The 15,444-nt window shown below is 35.6% G+C and overlaps 1 protein-coding gene across 1 annotated transcript; it reads left to right on the forward strand.

Moving 5' to 3' along the window:
- The first annotated feature begins 9,263 nt into the window (after positions 1–9,263).
- On the forward strand, positions 9,264–13,601 carry LOC135224426 (gamma-butyrobetaine dioxygenase-like). Its single transcript, XM_064263414.1, has 9 exons — positions 9,264–9,520; positions 10,116–10,227; positions 10,413–10,612; positions 10,848–10,979; positions 11,108–11,301; positions 11,587–11,692; positions 11,838–12,052; positions 12,319–12,479; positions 12,877–13,601. The coding sequence occupies exons 1-9, from the start codon at positions 9,449–9,451 to the stop codon at positions 13,035–13,037; spliced, it is 1,353 nt and encodes a 450-aa protein (XP_064119484.1). The 5' UTR covers positions 9,264–9,448; the 3' UTR covers positions 13,038–13,601.
- Positions 13,602–15,444: the final 1,843 nt, after the last annotated feature.

A 15,444-nucleotide genomic window follows, 5' to 3' on the forward strand; every position in this document is an offset into this window, starting at 1 on the left:
CTTCTTCTTCTTCCCAGCTTGTTCCCATTTTTATATGGGGTCGCCGTTTCGGATGAGCCGTTTCCATCTATTTCTATCTTGTGCTTCTGCCTCATCAATTCCCTTCTCATGTAAGTCTCCTCTCACACAGTCCTTCCATCTCTTTCTTGGTCTCCCTCTTTTTCTTCTTCCATGCACCTCCACCCCCATAGTATGTCTCCCAGCGTGGTCCTCATCTCTCCTCAACAGGTGTCCATACCATCTCAGCCTCCCCTCCTGCACTTTCTTTGATACTTCCACCACCTTAGTTGACCCCCTTATGTAGTCATTTCTGATCCTATCCACTCTTGTTACCCCAGACATCCACCTAAGCATTCTCATTTCTGCCACATCCATCTTCTTCTGCTCTGCTTTTCTCATGCTTGCTGTTTCCGTACCATACAGCATTGCTGTTCTTACCACCGTCTTGTGAAATTTTCCTTTTAACCTAAGCGGCACTCTTTTGTCACAAAGAACTCCCGAGGCCGCTCTCCAGTTGTTCCAGCCTGCCTGTACCCGATGTTTTACTTCTTCTTCCATACTTCCTCCAGCTACACATCTGTTTACATATAATTAATTTTTTGCACATTTAATTTCATCAGTCATGCGTCTAACGTATAGTGTATTTTATATCATTTGTCTCCAGTGTGTCTCCATGTGTTCTTGTGTAATTATAGATGTTACCGACTATTAACTTCAAGTATAGTTTTTTCAGTCAAACTGTCGTCTTCAGATATGCTACACATCGGTTTACATGAGATCATTTTTTGCACATTTAATTTCATCAGTCATGTGTCTAACGTATAGTGTATTTTATATCATTTGTCTCCATTGTGTCTCCATGTATTCCAGTGTAATTATGATAATTATGCTTGAAGGACATTTGATTAATTATGTATAATAAGAATGAACACTATTTTATTATCATATATTTCTTATGCAGAAATTATTTTTGTAACAATTCTACACTTAATAAAACTTTACGAAAAAGAAGTTGATGTTTACCAATATCCTCACTTACTCTTTCAATGGTCAGAATTTCTCGTAGCTATGAGCAAGGACTGAACAGGTAGAGTTAATGACGCTACTTCATATTCATAATTATATATCTCAAGATTTACTGTTCACAATGATGACTACAGTTTTCAGCACGAAACAAGATAAGGAGTTGTCACAGATGCACTGATAAGACTTCGTCAGCAGCATTCAACGAAGCGGATATTTCCAGCCAATTCTGGTTCCGCTCTAAATAGTCACGAATTCAATTTCTTTATCTCGAGCTACTGAAAAGCACTACTGAAGATGGGAAGTCATCTTCCCTGCGTTTATCGTTCAGCGACTCACAACTGTTGTGAATCCAGCTGGGATCGTTTGATTATAATGTCTCTGATAATTAGGGGGCGTGAAAATTGAAAAAATATGACTGGGATATTTAATCCGAAATCTGCAAATTGACAGACACCATACACACACACGCGCGCAAATACTACTATATATATATATATATATATATATATATAGATATAGATATAGATATATATCATATATATAGATATAATATATAATATATATATATATATATATATATATATATAATATAGTATATATATTATCTATACTATATTATAATATAGATATATATAATATTATATATATATATACATATATATACATATATAGGCGATATATATATATATATATATATATATATATATATTATATATATAATATATTATATATATATATTTATAAGGCGATATATATTATATATAATATTATTATATATTATATATATTAGAATATATAGCTATATAGATATCTTATATATCTATATTATTATATATCTATATATATAGAATATATATATTTATCTATATATATTATATAATATTATATATAATATTGTAATATCTATATCCATATTATATTATTATATTATATATATATTATATTATAAATATAATATATAATATAATAATTTAGATATATCTATATTATATATATATTATATAATATATATATATATATATAATTATATATATATTATATAGATAAAGCACAGTCAATATAGTCAGTACACCAATTAAGTCACCATATTCAATACCCCTTATCTCAGATCAGTTCCCATTTCTCCAGATTAATCCCCCTTGTCCAGAATCGCCTGTTAGAAGACAGAACACCCAGATAAGCATAAGATTATAATCAAAGATCATATGAAATTAAACATCTCTGAAATAAATACTCAAATACAATCAAGCCATGACTTTGGCTAAAATAAATATGCTTACCCATTCAACACAGTATTCACATCACTTTATAACAAAGATATTGTTTGAAGAAGCCATCTTGGCTTCTACTTGTCTTGGTAATGCTACATCTCATTATGTAGGGAACAGCTTGCACGCACGTCAAACTCACACACAATGTCCACACCCCAGGTAACTGCCTAGAATTAGTTACATAAGTCACCTCTGTATCAAGCGCTCATAGCAACAGGACATGCATGCCACTCAAAAGACATGTCAGCATTCCTAAGCTCGTCACCTCGAACACTCTGTCTCTAGGGAAGTTAAATGATGATTCTCCACATTCTAAGAAATGTCACAGCATATCACATTACAATGGTATCTGAAATATATTATCTTAGCAAATCCATCTTTTATGAAACAGATGCTCGGCCACCTAGAATTGCTAGCACCTGCCTAGCCATACCTCACATAAAATGGCTTTTACATATAAAAAAACACATTGGCCTGGTCATTAAACACTATAATGAAAATAACTGCATGACTTTGGCAGTACAATGTCTATCACACATTATTCCAACAGCCTGCATATGGGCTATAATAACAATTGGTTGTAGAAAATTCTCCTCATCTTGAACTTTCTCACACTCCCTTGTATGTGAATGGTCTGCAACTGTACAGACACATAAAACATGCTGAAGAAAGGTGAAACGTCTCCCCTTGGAAGACAACTGACGATTTCCGTAGTCCAAAAGCACTGTAGAACCCGTAGACTCATAGAAACTAAACACCTATTTTATCTAACTCACATACCCCGACAAATTACATCTCCTGTCAAAAACAGAAATGCTATGTAAGCTTAACCCCAATTACGACATCTCTTGTAGGAGAAGAAAAAAAAAGAAGAAAAAGATAAAAGCAACAATAATAAGTGAACTTTTTCCATTACAGGACACATAACATATAATATACATAATATACATGACCCCACACTTTCCCCATAAATGCGATATGTATTGTTACGAAATGTGCTATCGCAACATATGTCATCAGCCAGAAACGACTGGAAACACCATCTTTACAATGTAAATCTTTGTAGAATGCCAGAGTCAACAGAGAATAGTGCAAAACTCCGAGTAATCAACTGCAAAGGAAAAAAGTCAGCAACTGGACTCATCACGGCATTATCAGCAAAAATCCACCTGTGAACACGTCAGGTGATCGAACGGCAGTATAGATTTGTCAGGTCAGACTTGCAACTTCAGAAATCCATTATTCTCCAAAAAATTCTATACTAACACCATATAAGCACATTTCACAAAATTATCTCCAGGATTTCACCAAGGTGCCCAAAATATTGTCTCAAAAAACATAACTCCCCATGATAATGCCCAATTATATAAAACAAATTATCACCTATTCGGGATAAACCACAGTAAACCAAAATTCAGCAATTATATATATCTATATATCTATATATATATATATATATATAGAGATATATAGAGAGAGAGATAGAGAGAGAGAGAGAGAGAGAGAGAGCTATTCCTTTCTTGAAAGCCTCATCTCACAATTTGATCTGGCAGATGGCTGATGAACGGATGTCCCTCCAACTTCTAAGCCTTCCTACCTATCCTATGGCCAGGCCTAACTGGGTATTGATGCTCTTTCATCTGATTTTGATTTCCTTTATTGTGTGGCCCAAATGAAATAAGTCACAGAAAATGCTTTGGATTCTATAAACATTGTTGCTAATCTGTTGAGCTCAGCTTGTATTTCTATTAGATATCAAACTTTCGAACAGATCTAGAAAGCCCATACAGGAAAGTGAAAGGATGATGTCATTATAAATGCATAGTTACTCATACATGTGATTTTTTGGACAAAAATAGAAAGTGGAGCAACAACTAATGGACAGATGAATTTGCCACATTTCAAAGTTTAATCTTATTTTCATTCTTTCGAATGAGAGCTCGCTATCAGATTGGCATAGAAACAAGCAAAGTATTGCTTAAGCTCCAGAAAGCACTCTGGAATTCAATCACTCATCTACCTTCTGTCTTTCTCTCCCTCGTTTGTCTTCTTCACTTTTGCACGAAATATCTACGCGTGATGTTCAAGTGTATTGCTTTTCATTCCTTCTTCAATTTACTTATTTTTCAAAGCATTTTTCCTACAGTATTTGTCGCTGCAGTTTTTTTCATCCCTTTCTGTTCTCTATTTCCCTATTGCATTTTTTAAAGACTTTTTAGTTTCCACTATGACTAGTTTGAATTTTTTTTTCTTTAGATTTTTTCTGGAATCTTTTTCTCTCCTCAAGAAAAAATTCGTCCTTTTCACTCTCTAGTTAATGGATGACGTCTACTTCACAACCTTTGCTTTACATTTCTTCACGTCTTTGACTCTGAACCCAATAGATGAATAGAGTTTATTTCAAAATATCTAAGACAGCCATAACTCTTCGTGTATCAGTCTGTCATATTATTTCATTGTTTCATCGTAGTTTGGGCTTTATCAACATCTACAAATAAACCGTAAAATCTAAAGTTTCTTACTTATTTTGCCTATATTTTTCTCTTTGCAATTTTTCTTGGTTTGAATTCTATCAGAACTAATAAAAACATTTAAAGTACTGAAAGTCATAACAAAAGTAGACAGTAACCTATTTGCATTAAAAGAAAAATAATGAAAGGAACTTCTTCACATACAAGATATGTGACACGTGGAATAAACTTCCACCTGAAGTTGTAAACAGCAACAGTGTGAAAGAGTTTAAAAGAAAGCTAGCCAAAATCTTTAGGACATTGTGAATGCACAGTAAAACCTGCTCCTACAGAAAAGTGAGCTCACGATGTCTCCTCTGATGGACTAACAAGTCTTTGAGACATCCAAATCCTTGTGACTCCTTGTAGCAACGTGCGAACTTCGTTGTATAAATTACTAAACAGTATATTGATTTTAGTAAGAGCCTCAGTTATTTTATTAACATCCGTTATATCTTCTAGATAAGATATTCTCATAAATCACAAGGTAATTAACGTATATTTTGTTTCCACTGTTGCTAAAATCAAAAGAGTAAACACACCAACTGCTTATGAAGGTAGAGGAAGCCAGAATAATTATCTTATTGTTTAAGCATCTCAATCTTAAACCTGCTTCCTTTTTTAGATATCTTGAATATTCACCCTCTCCAAATTCTTCTCGGTAACACGTTATTTGCATCCTTTCTTCGCCTTTTTACATCGATTTACAGAAGAATATCAGTCCCCTAAAAGGCTTACGTTGGTGTTCTTTGTCCCTAAGTAACCTCATTCGAGGTAACTCCATCTCCTTATTCAGCGCATCAGGAAAGGGCCTTCGGAATTCCTTCGTCAAGTTGCCCTTTCAGCTACAATAGAGCTTAGTTATCGTACTGCCGGGTGGAATTTAAACTAGAATGAAGTGTGTAGGGAGGGCAGGGCAGCATCTGAGACGGCTTCTGTGGCTGTTTTTTTGTACCGAAGCTGGAATTTTTCGAGCGAAGCAAAGCTGAAGAAGGCCTGGGAATATGGGAATCGGTCAGGAATACTGAGTTGAAATATCACATGGTATACATGAAAAGGTCAGTGACAGTATAATATTCTATTTTTATGTTTCCATTCATTGAAGCTATCATTATTTCAAAACGAGCACTAAATAAGACTCCTAAGGACGGGGAATTCCAAAGCAACATTCCACATAACAAGTGTGAATAAGTAACTAAAGTATTGAAGATATTCAAGAATCCATCAGTAAATGAAGAGAACGAATTGATAATGATAAATTTATTGGCGAATGAATTAGATATCGCAAATTAATCATGTGCATTCGTGTAACGAGTTAATACGCATTAATTCTTATTAATACCTGTTGCATCTTTGATGTCTATGACGTCAGGCTTCATTGCAGGTGTCAGTGAAAAGCAACATCACAAACTGATGTTGAAATATATAACCCTAAAAAAAGAGACTTTTATTGACATTATTTCATTACGTTAACACTAAGACTATGTTTTTATTTCTCTTTTTCCTGCGTTTAATCTTTTTTTCACCTCTCTCCTGTGTCGTATTTGTTAAAGGCTTGTTTGTTTTCTGCTCCATTTCTTCTATTTATTTTACGGTAGTTTTTTTACGTTTCATTTCACATTTTTCTTCTCCTTAATTTCTTTGTGTTTTCACAGCTTTTCCTCTCTGTTTTATCTTGTTTAGAGTATTTCTTTCTCCACTGCGAAAAACAGCTTCTTTTACCAACCCAATTAATGGATGACTTCCAGGAATCAACATTATTTTTCATTCTTTCTGACATTGCAGCTTTTTTTTCGCCCAAACTTGACCAAAGCAAAGCTGACCTACACCCGCTCATGAGCTCACTGTTCCTATGAGCCTAGGGGACATAGGTCTACGAACTCAGTCATCAGCACCCAATTACCTTTCTCCTCCTGTCATGGTCTCAGACGAGTGGAAGTGGGAGCTGACAACATGGCTGTGTATGGTAGGTCTGTAGGACATCGCATGGCAACCCAATAGCCTTGTCTTTGCTTCAAAACTGCTCAGTAGCGGTCTTTGAACTTCCTGATGAATCTTCTTCTTGCTTATTTTCGTCGAAAGCTCTTTGAATGCATTCAGATTATCTTTAATCTCATCTCAAATCATATCGCTCTTCTTCATTTGTCCCTGTGACCTGTGATTGCACAAGGAATTCTAAAACAAAATCTTTTTCTATGTCTGTTTTATTCTTTAATCTTCTCTTGTTTAGTCTATTTTTCTCATAGTACTTTTCTCGTGTTCTAGGTATTTTCATTCCCTAACCTTCTCTCGTTTAGTCAATTCATCTTTCAGTGTTTTCCTCGTTTATCTGTTAAGCGATCCTTTCCCGAAATGTTCTACTGTGACTACCTAAGAACCAATGAAGAACACATAAAACATGTATTCCTGTTCATCTTTCTGTCTATCGTAGACTGTGGTAATTCTTTCGAAAACACTCTCTTTAGCACCCCGGAAACGAAATTCCTTGGTTCTAAGTTTCGTCTCCCTTGACAATGAAGCCTGCTTGTAGTTTTGTAGGCTGCTTTAAACGAGAGAGAGAGAGAGAGAGAGAGAGAGAGAGAGAGAGAGAGAGAGAGAGAGCAGGTGAAAGTTCTCGAGCGAAACAAAGGTGATATGGGTGAATGGAGCCGATACGGAAAGTTGGTTTTCATTCACTAAACCTCTACTACAACTTTTTCCATCTTTGCATTACTAAGACGCGTTTGAGAACAATTACTATAGCTGGTTCACTTAAGGTAGATTCTTGGGTGAGCCCTTTACATGCGAGACGTTTGTTTGGCGGCCGCTGATAGGCTGGAAACTGCCTAACTACTTCTTGGTACCAGCCAATTAGTGGCCGCCAAACAAACGTTTCGTGAGGATAGGGCTCATCCAAGAATCTACCGTAAGTAAACCGGCTATAGTAATCCATCTGACATTCCTCTTTATGGTTTCCAAGTAGGAGTTAGTAGTGATCTTTTTATTAAATGTCTTATATCATTCAGCATGAGTAAGCACATTTATACGAACTCGTCTAGATGTATTTGTTTTTTTTATTTTTACCTGTCATCTCATGCGCTTAACGAAAATTATATAAACAATGCGTCCCTTTGCTTCATCATTTCATAACCTTACACTAAAAACTAAATTCTTTTCACGTTTGAATTTATAATTAGGACTACGAGATCAACTGTTCGTAAGAAGGATAAAAGTTCATCTTATCTTTATGTCAATCTTTTCAACTTTTCTTCATAGACAGATAATAAACTTCCTTTACCGTAACTTTTTTTTTTTTTTTTTTTTTATAATTTACGCTTTTGCATGAAGTAAGCGGAAAGCAGGTGTGGCTTCCTTCACTGACTCTAGACTACATAATCTGATAAAGGTTTGTACAAATAAGGGGATGCGATAATACTCTTTAGGTCATTGCCAATGGCGGATCGATCCGGATAATTCTTGCTCGCAGGTGATTTCGTCTTCACGTTTTCAGATCCCTTATCTTGATGTCCTGATAAATACTCGAGATCTTTAGTCCAGGCAATTATAGCATCTCTTATCAGTGAGTAAAATCATTGCTCTAGTTTTAATACGTAATTCTTCCAAAACCCCATTTGATGACATTGTATACATTAAATGGTGCATATAAAATAAAGACCATTTGGAAGCATATAAACAGGCTGCCAATGGGTGTGCTCTTCTTTCAACAAAAATTAATTCTTCCATTACGTCTTCATAAGGTTGTACTTTAATGTTTTTCAATTCCGAAGACTAAAATGAAGGTTAAATTCTTCTCATCGTAAACAGGTCCAGCTACGATCCAGGTATGAGACAGAAAGCTCTGTGTTGTTCTACCAGATCCACCTCGCTATCAACATCCTCTACAAAAATTAAGTTAATGAACGCAGTAATGTTTCTGTATTTACAAAATTCAAATTCGCAACTATGTTACTGAATTTGACTATGTTTTCCATCTCTGCGGTAAATTCTATCGATGGCTCTAAGACTTTGAATTTTGCAAAAAAAGTATGGGCAGTTTCTTCTATCGATCAAGGGTAAACTGTAAATAAATTTGTGGCGTAATTAATACTGATTATTCCCCGTGTTGATACCCATATTTTGAGATTAACATTACTGTTTTGAAATAGATTAATAATCAATTATACACTGTTTACTATAACAGCATTCACTACTGTAGTATATACTTCAGAGATGAGTTGATAATTTTCTTATCATATTTTTTTCCACCAGTAAAATTATGCAATCAATTTATTTTAGCCAATACTTCCCTAATAGAGATGGACGAAGGAGTCAGGCTGCACTCTCTGAACTGCCTGTTGATAAGAAACCTTATCAAGAATCAAATGAGAAGCAGCTTAAGTGACGTAGCAACTGACAGGAGGAGGTCCAAGTCCACCTTTGGAACGGCGCATATAAAAGACCTGACTGGCGATTCAGTGAGTCACAAAGCTTCTTGACAGAGTCAGTGAAAGAGCTCCACTCAGAAAGACAGACAGCCTCGTCTACTATTCTGCTCTCAAAGCAGCAAACAAAAGAAAGCTAACTAAACAAACAGCACATATTGGCAAAGTCGTCTCTACTGAAGTTTCTGAGAGAGAAAGAGAGAGAGAGAGAGAGAGAGACATGGCACATCGTCCAACAGCCCGAGTTCTCCTCAGCGGCGTGGCAACTTTCAGGAATGTTGCCACCCAGCAGGTTTGTTGATTCATATGACAAATCTTTAATATATATATATAATATATATATATATATATATATATATATATATATATATATATATATATATATATGTGTGTGTGTGTGTGTGTGTGTGTGTGTGCGTGTGTGTGTGTATATCTATATCTATGATATATATATATATATATATATATATATATATATATATATATATATATATATATATAGCTAATAATCCTGGCGCTAGAATATTTATCCTCACATAAGAACAGTTTCGTTCCGCATGTCAGCAGTTTACTTTTTCCTTTGCCAAATTATCGCAGTCACTTATGAACTGCGTCCTATTCCTTTGATATGCCATTATATCAACATTAGCATGTAACGGTTTATTATTTTATTATTATTACTATTATTATTATAGTTATTATAACTCCTAGTCCATATATTATTTTCATTTCCTCCATATTTCTTGTTCCTGTCTCAATCGAAACTTTATCACTATCTTCCCAATAGAATGTATGCGCATATATGTGGTGAAATCAAACATACTTTTTTTTCAGAACCTGCCCATTTCATATCGACAAGATATTAATTTAGCAATCTCTTATTCCAGGTGAAGCAGATATGCACCAAGAACTGCATCAACTGCAAGACCACCAGATCTCTCAGTCTTGCATCCAAAGCCTGGCAACAGCATCGGGTGAAGGAGGCAGTCGAGTTGCCAGGTAAATATTGAGCCTTGAAGCTAATCTCATTTAAATTGATATAGTCAGATCCAATATGGTGTAACAACAAGAGTTGTACTTACGATTTATAAAAAAAAGATAGATATACACATCTACACAAAAATTTTCTCAAGAGAGGGAGAGAGAGAGAGAGAGGTAATATTCAAAGTTCCCTATTGTTCCAGTTCCAGGCGTCCCAATCTCCTCTACCCAAGTCAGCAAAGATTCAGTGACCGTTAAATTCGGTGATGGCAGCGAGAGCCCGATGCCCTACGTGTGGCTGAGGGACAACTGTCGGTGCCCCGACTGCTACAGCAACGATGCCCTGGGCAGGAAATACCTCCTGACTGACCTTGATGTTGACGTCCAAGCTGTGGATATTCAGGTAGGAAGTGAAGTCACTTGAGGAGATAAAATGCCAATATAATTATCATTGTGTAAATGAGGACAACATTTCCCATAGTTAAACCACTATGAATATAGTTGATAGTGAACATATACGTCATTATATAGCTGGGAGTTATTACCTTCACTTAAACACCTAGGGAATAGTGCTTTGTAGGATCATGTGTATGATTAAAAAAAATATGAGCATATTAACAAATCCTCTATATTTTCAGAGTAATGATGAGGTACTGAACATCAAGTGGAGTGACGGGCACGTGTCCGAGTACCCAGCAGAATGGCTCCATGCCAGGGCATTCACGCCAACAGCCAGAGCCCTCAGGAGGAGAGTTTATGCTCTGCCAAGGGTAAGGAGGATTCCTCTATGCTCGTCTCAGTACATCTGAATATAAAAAATATTAAGTAAAATAAAAAATCTCGACATAGCTACATATGAATGTCTGTATGTATATATTTATGCATCATCCTCCCTCAGGAACCCTGGGGCTCCAACCACAAGCTGCGAGAGTTCGATTACGAGGCCATGAAGAGGGACGATAAGGTGCTCCTGGAATGGCTCCTAACTATGGAGACTCAAGGATCAGCGATGCTCAAGAATGTGCCAGATAGAGACGTCGCAGGACCCGAGATGATCGAACACATCGCATTTGTCAAACAGTCCCATTATGGGTGAGTATCCACTAATTAACTGGAATATGGGTTGGTTAATTGAGAGATAACCATTCTCCAGTTCATTCAAAATGTAATTGATGGTCATTATATTGTAAATTTATAATGATACGCTTTAAAATTATAAATTATGATAATTCCACTGTCATTAGCTCTATGTGAATGCTTGGCAGTCGAGTGTATGTTAGCGATTACTATTAAGTATAAAGGCTACTGAAAAATCATTAAGTAGGGAAAGGTTTTCCATTCCGTTGTAATCTTAAAAATTATTCATCTCCCTTCCAGGCCCCATTCTCCAGTGATCAACAGACCAAACACGAACAACGTCGCTTTTACTAATGCCAAATTGGGGATGCACAATGACCTTCCTCAGTACGAGCAAATGCCCGGGGTATGGACTCAGACAAGTTGTTTTTCGTCTTATTTTTTTCATCACTATAAGAATATTTTCATATTGCTATTTACTATTCATACTGAAGAGATGTGAGTATTCATAATGTTTTGTCATTACTGATTCTATCGTTCCCTTTCCACAGATCATCTTCATCCACTGCTTGAAGCAGCACGTCGGCACCGGAGGTGAGAGCGTCGTTGCAGATGGGCTCTTTGGCGCCGAGCTCCTCCGGAAGGAACACCCGGAGGCCTTCCAGATCCTGACCACCACCGACTCCTACTTCTGGGACAAAGGGCACGCCAACTTCTCCTGGGAGATGGACGAGTTCTACAAGATCTCCAAGTTCCCTATCATCACGTGAGTCCCAATCTATTGCCTTTGTAAAACCTGTGAAGCATTTAAAGTTGAAAGTACTTTTTTTATAGACATGAAACTGTTTGGTCATAATTATAAGTTTCGTTTGTTCTTAAATAAAACATTTGTTTTATTGATTTGGAGGATTTTAGTAATGTGCAATGCAACCGACTAGACCAACATAATTTCTAAATTATAGAAGTTAATAAAACATGTTAATTATACCTCAAAAGTTATCGAAGGCACTGAAATTAAAATTGGTACTGCAGACTCAACAGCAGCCAAGAGGTCACTCGCATTGCTGTCAACAACGCCATCCGGGACTCCTACCTCGACCTGCCATCGAATAAGGTCAAGAAATTCTACGAGGCCATGAAGCTCTTCAACGACATCCTTTACGCCAACTCCTCCACCTTCAAGATGGACTCCGGTAAGTTTAGTTGCTTGCATTTGCAGCGTTCTTTGGAAGAATTAATCATGGGTTCTGCTATATCAAGATGATCACCAGTTGTATCGTTGATATGAAATTGGAAGGGCTATAAGGTGAATATCAATTAGAAATTAAAACAAAAGACAAACACATTACTGTCCAGTGTTGTGCGAAGTAAATGCCATAAGAATCAAGCCTTTTTCTCTGAATATTTTCCCTGAACCATTTTCATCATAAATGATATAAGATTGTTATGAAGACCTAAATGGTTTTGATTTCACATGTGAAAGTATATAACCCAAGACTGATTAGTAGAGGGATAAATACTCAAATTATGCCTTCCATCAAGCCAAAATGATCTGTCTTCAGCATCTATTCTTATTCCTCCTCATTCCAGGCGACCTGATGACTCTGGACAACGTGCGGTGCCTTCACGGCCGTGAAGGCTACGAAGCCTTCAGCGACCGGCACATCGAGTCTTCTTACCTCGACTGGGATGAGGCTCGATGCCGTCGGAGGAGAATCCAAGAGAAACTAGGCCTACTCCGGACTGTCTGAGGCCTAAGCTTCCTCTCCCTCGTGGTTAAATTATTCCTATTGATGTTCAAAGAAGCGTTTTAAGACAAGTTTCTTAATAAATGATTTAGTAAATAAAATATATATAAAGATATTATGATAAATGGTTTAAGGAAGATAATATTTTGAATATATATTTAGGGTTTCCGTGATCTTTTTCATTGTATACTCACTTCATAATTAATCTTTTATTCTCCACAACTTCTTTATTATTGAATTTTTCATATATTTTGAAACGCTGGACTTATGACCTGATCACAAAATGTTTGATGATATTACGTTTAGCTCGTATCGCACTAGACTAAATTCATTTCTATCTATTTTCTTCAAAAAGTTATATAATACTAACACGTCTTCATAATCACTTTATGCGCTCCATTACATATATCATTGTACATACATTACATTAATGTTCCATTGTAATAGTATAACAATTATTTTTATAGGAATATAGTATTTACTTATTGTGATAATCGAAAAAGAATATTGTATTGTTCAATAGTATATACTAATAATTTATTTTTTGTAATGTTTCGACGAACAATAAAAATTTAATGAATAAGAGGTTTCTGTATCCTAAATGTATAACAATCAATGGTGAATACTTTTAAATAAGTTAAATTCAAGTACCAAAACAGACCTTCTCAATTCCCTATAATCAATAAATAGAATGAATAGAAAAATATATTTATTTATTGAACGGGTTATCTAACTATATATGATGATTACAAACTCAGTAAAAAGGGTAGATAAAAATACGAAAATGACGCGAAGAGGCCATTAAAGAGAAGACTCACACACATATGAATGGAACTCCTTCTTTATATCTGATCGTGATTCCAGAGCCTCTGGCTTGCAACGAGTGAGCGTTCCCTGGACGCTACTTCGTCTCCTCATTTTGCGTTCTTTGAAAGGGCTTTTGAAATCCGTCTGTCAAAGTTTCCCTTCCAGTAATAATGGACGTAGTTGTACTTCTGTAGGACTGAACTTCAACAATGTGGAAAACTATAGATGCGGAGAGAGCGCTCGCGCGCGGGCTCTTAAAATCCTTTATGTCCGCTTTGCGCGGAAGCTGGAAAGTTCTGGAAAGGGACAATGGCGATGGGCAGGATGGAACAGAAATGGGAAAGTTGGAATTCAACTCTTCCGGAATGAAGGCAGAAAAACTAAATCGTTATTACTCTTATTAAAGTTGCTGGTCCTCGTTCATCTCATCCGGAAATCAGAGAAACTAAATCGTTACTACTCTTAGTAAAATTTTTGGCCCTCGACTAACTTTGAAGATGGATTGTTTAGTATTTTTGTTTTAATGCAACTGTCAATATTATCATCACTCTGACTGCTTATGCAACAGGAAAGAAAACCACTGTGTTTCGTAGACTTGTCACGGTGATAAACGTTGTCATCATGTAATAACAAACGGCGTCAGTAACCCTAGTAGTTGTGACGCCAGATAACTCACAATCAATCAATTCATTAATTTAATAACAAATATTAAATGAAAGAGAGAGAGAGAGAGAGAGATTCATTACTCCATGTTTATGAGCTCTCTCTCTCTCTCTCTCTCTCTCTCTCTCTCTCTCTCTCTCTCTCTCTCTCTCTCTCTCTCTCTCTCTCTCTCTCTCAGCATTATTAAAAAAAAATTAACCGCCACTACATATGAAACGAATTTTACTGAAAGCCGAATTTGTCAGAGAATGTTGTTGAAAATTTATTGAGTAGAAAAATGAAAATATAAAAAAATATTAGTTGAAAAATATCGTTATATCACTGTAACAATTACTGAATACATTTCTTTCATTTTCTTGCTTCTCTTTATCAATTTTCTATTCAGTTTTATTCACTCAATTTTTTTGTTTTCATTTGCCTCGGTCTATTTTTATCCTATCCAGTGTCAGCTTTCTATTTCTCTTTAGCTTTTTTTTCTTCTCCTCTAGCAAATTTCTCTCACTCACTTTCCCCCTGTTTTTACACTCTCGTCGTTTTTATTTATTTTGTCAGTTTTTTTTCTTTTTCTCAATTCCTACAGTTAATTTTTAAAATCGATATCTATCTCTGAGTGTTTAATTAATCAACTTTGATTAATTAAACACTCCTTTGGTTTTTATTTATTTTTGTCAATTTTTTTTTCATTTCACACAGTTAATCTTTTAAATCCATTTCTATATCTGTGTTCTTATACTTTCCAACTTTGATTAATTAAAATTTTCCTTGCACTCAGTGTCCTCTGATTTTTTTCGAATTACTACACATATCACAAACGTCACTGAGCAAAAACGATATTTAATATATAAGAATATTGTTTATTATCATTTATGAAGCCGCCCGAACTAATTAGAGCCTGAATGACAGAGATTTTCATTCTATTTTTGCTCTGTACCTCAAAAGC

The sequence above is a fragment of the Macrobrachium nipponense genome, chromosome 12 (genome assembly GCF_015104395.2).
Source record: "Macrobrachium nipponense isolate FS-2020 chromosome 12, ASM1510439v2, whole genome shotgun sequence".
In the NCBI taxonomy this organism is placed as follows: domain Eukaryota; kingdom Metazoa; phylum Arthropoda; class Malacostraca; order Decapoda; family Palaemonidae; genus Macrobrachium; species Macrobrachium nipponense.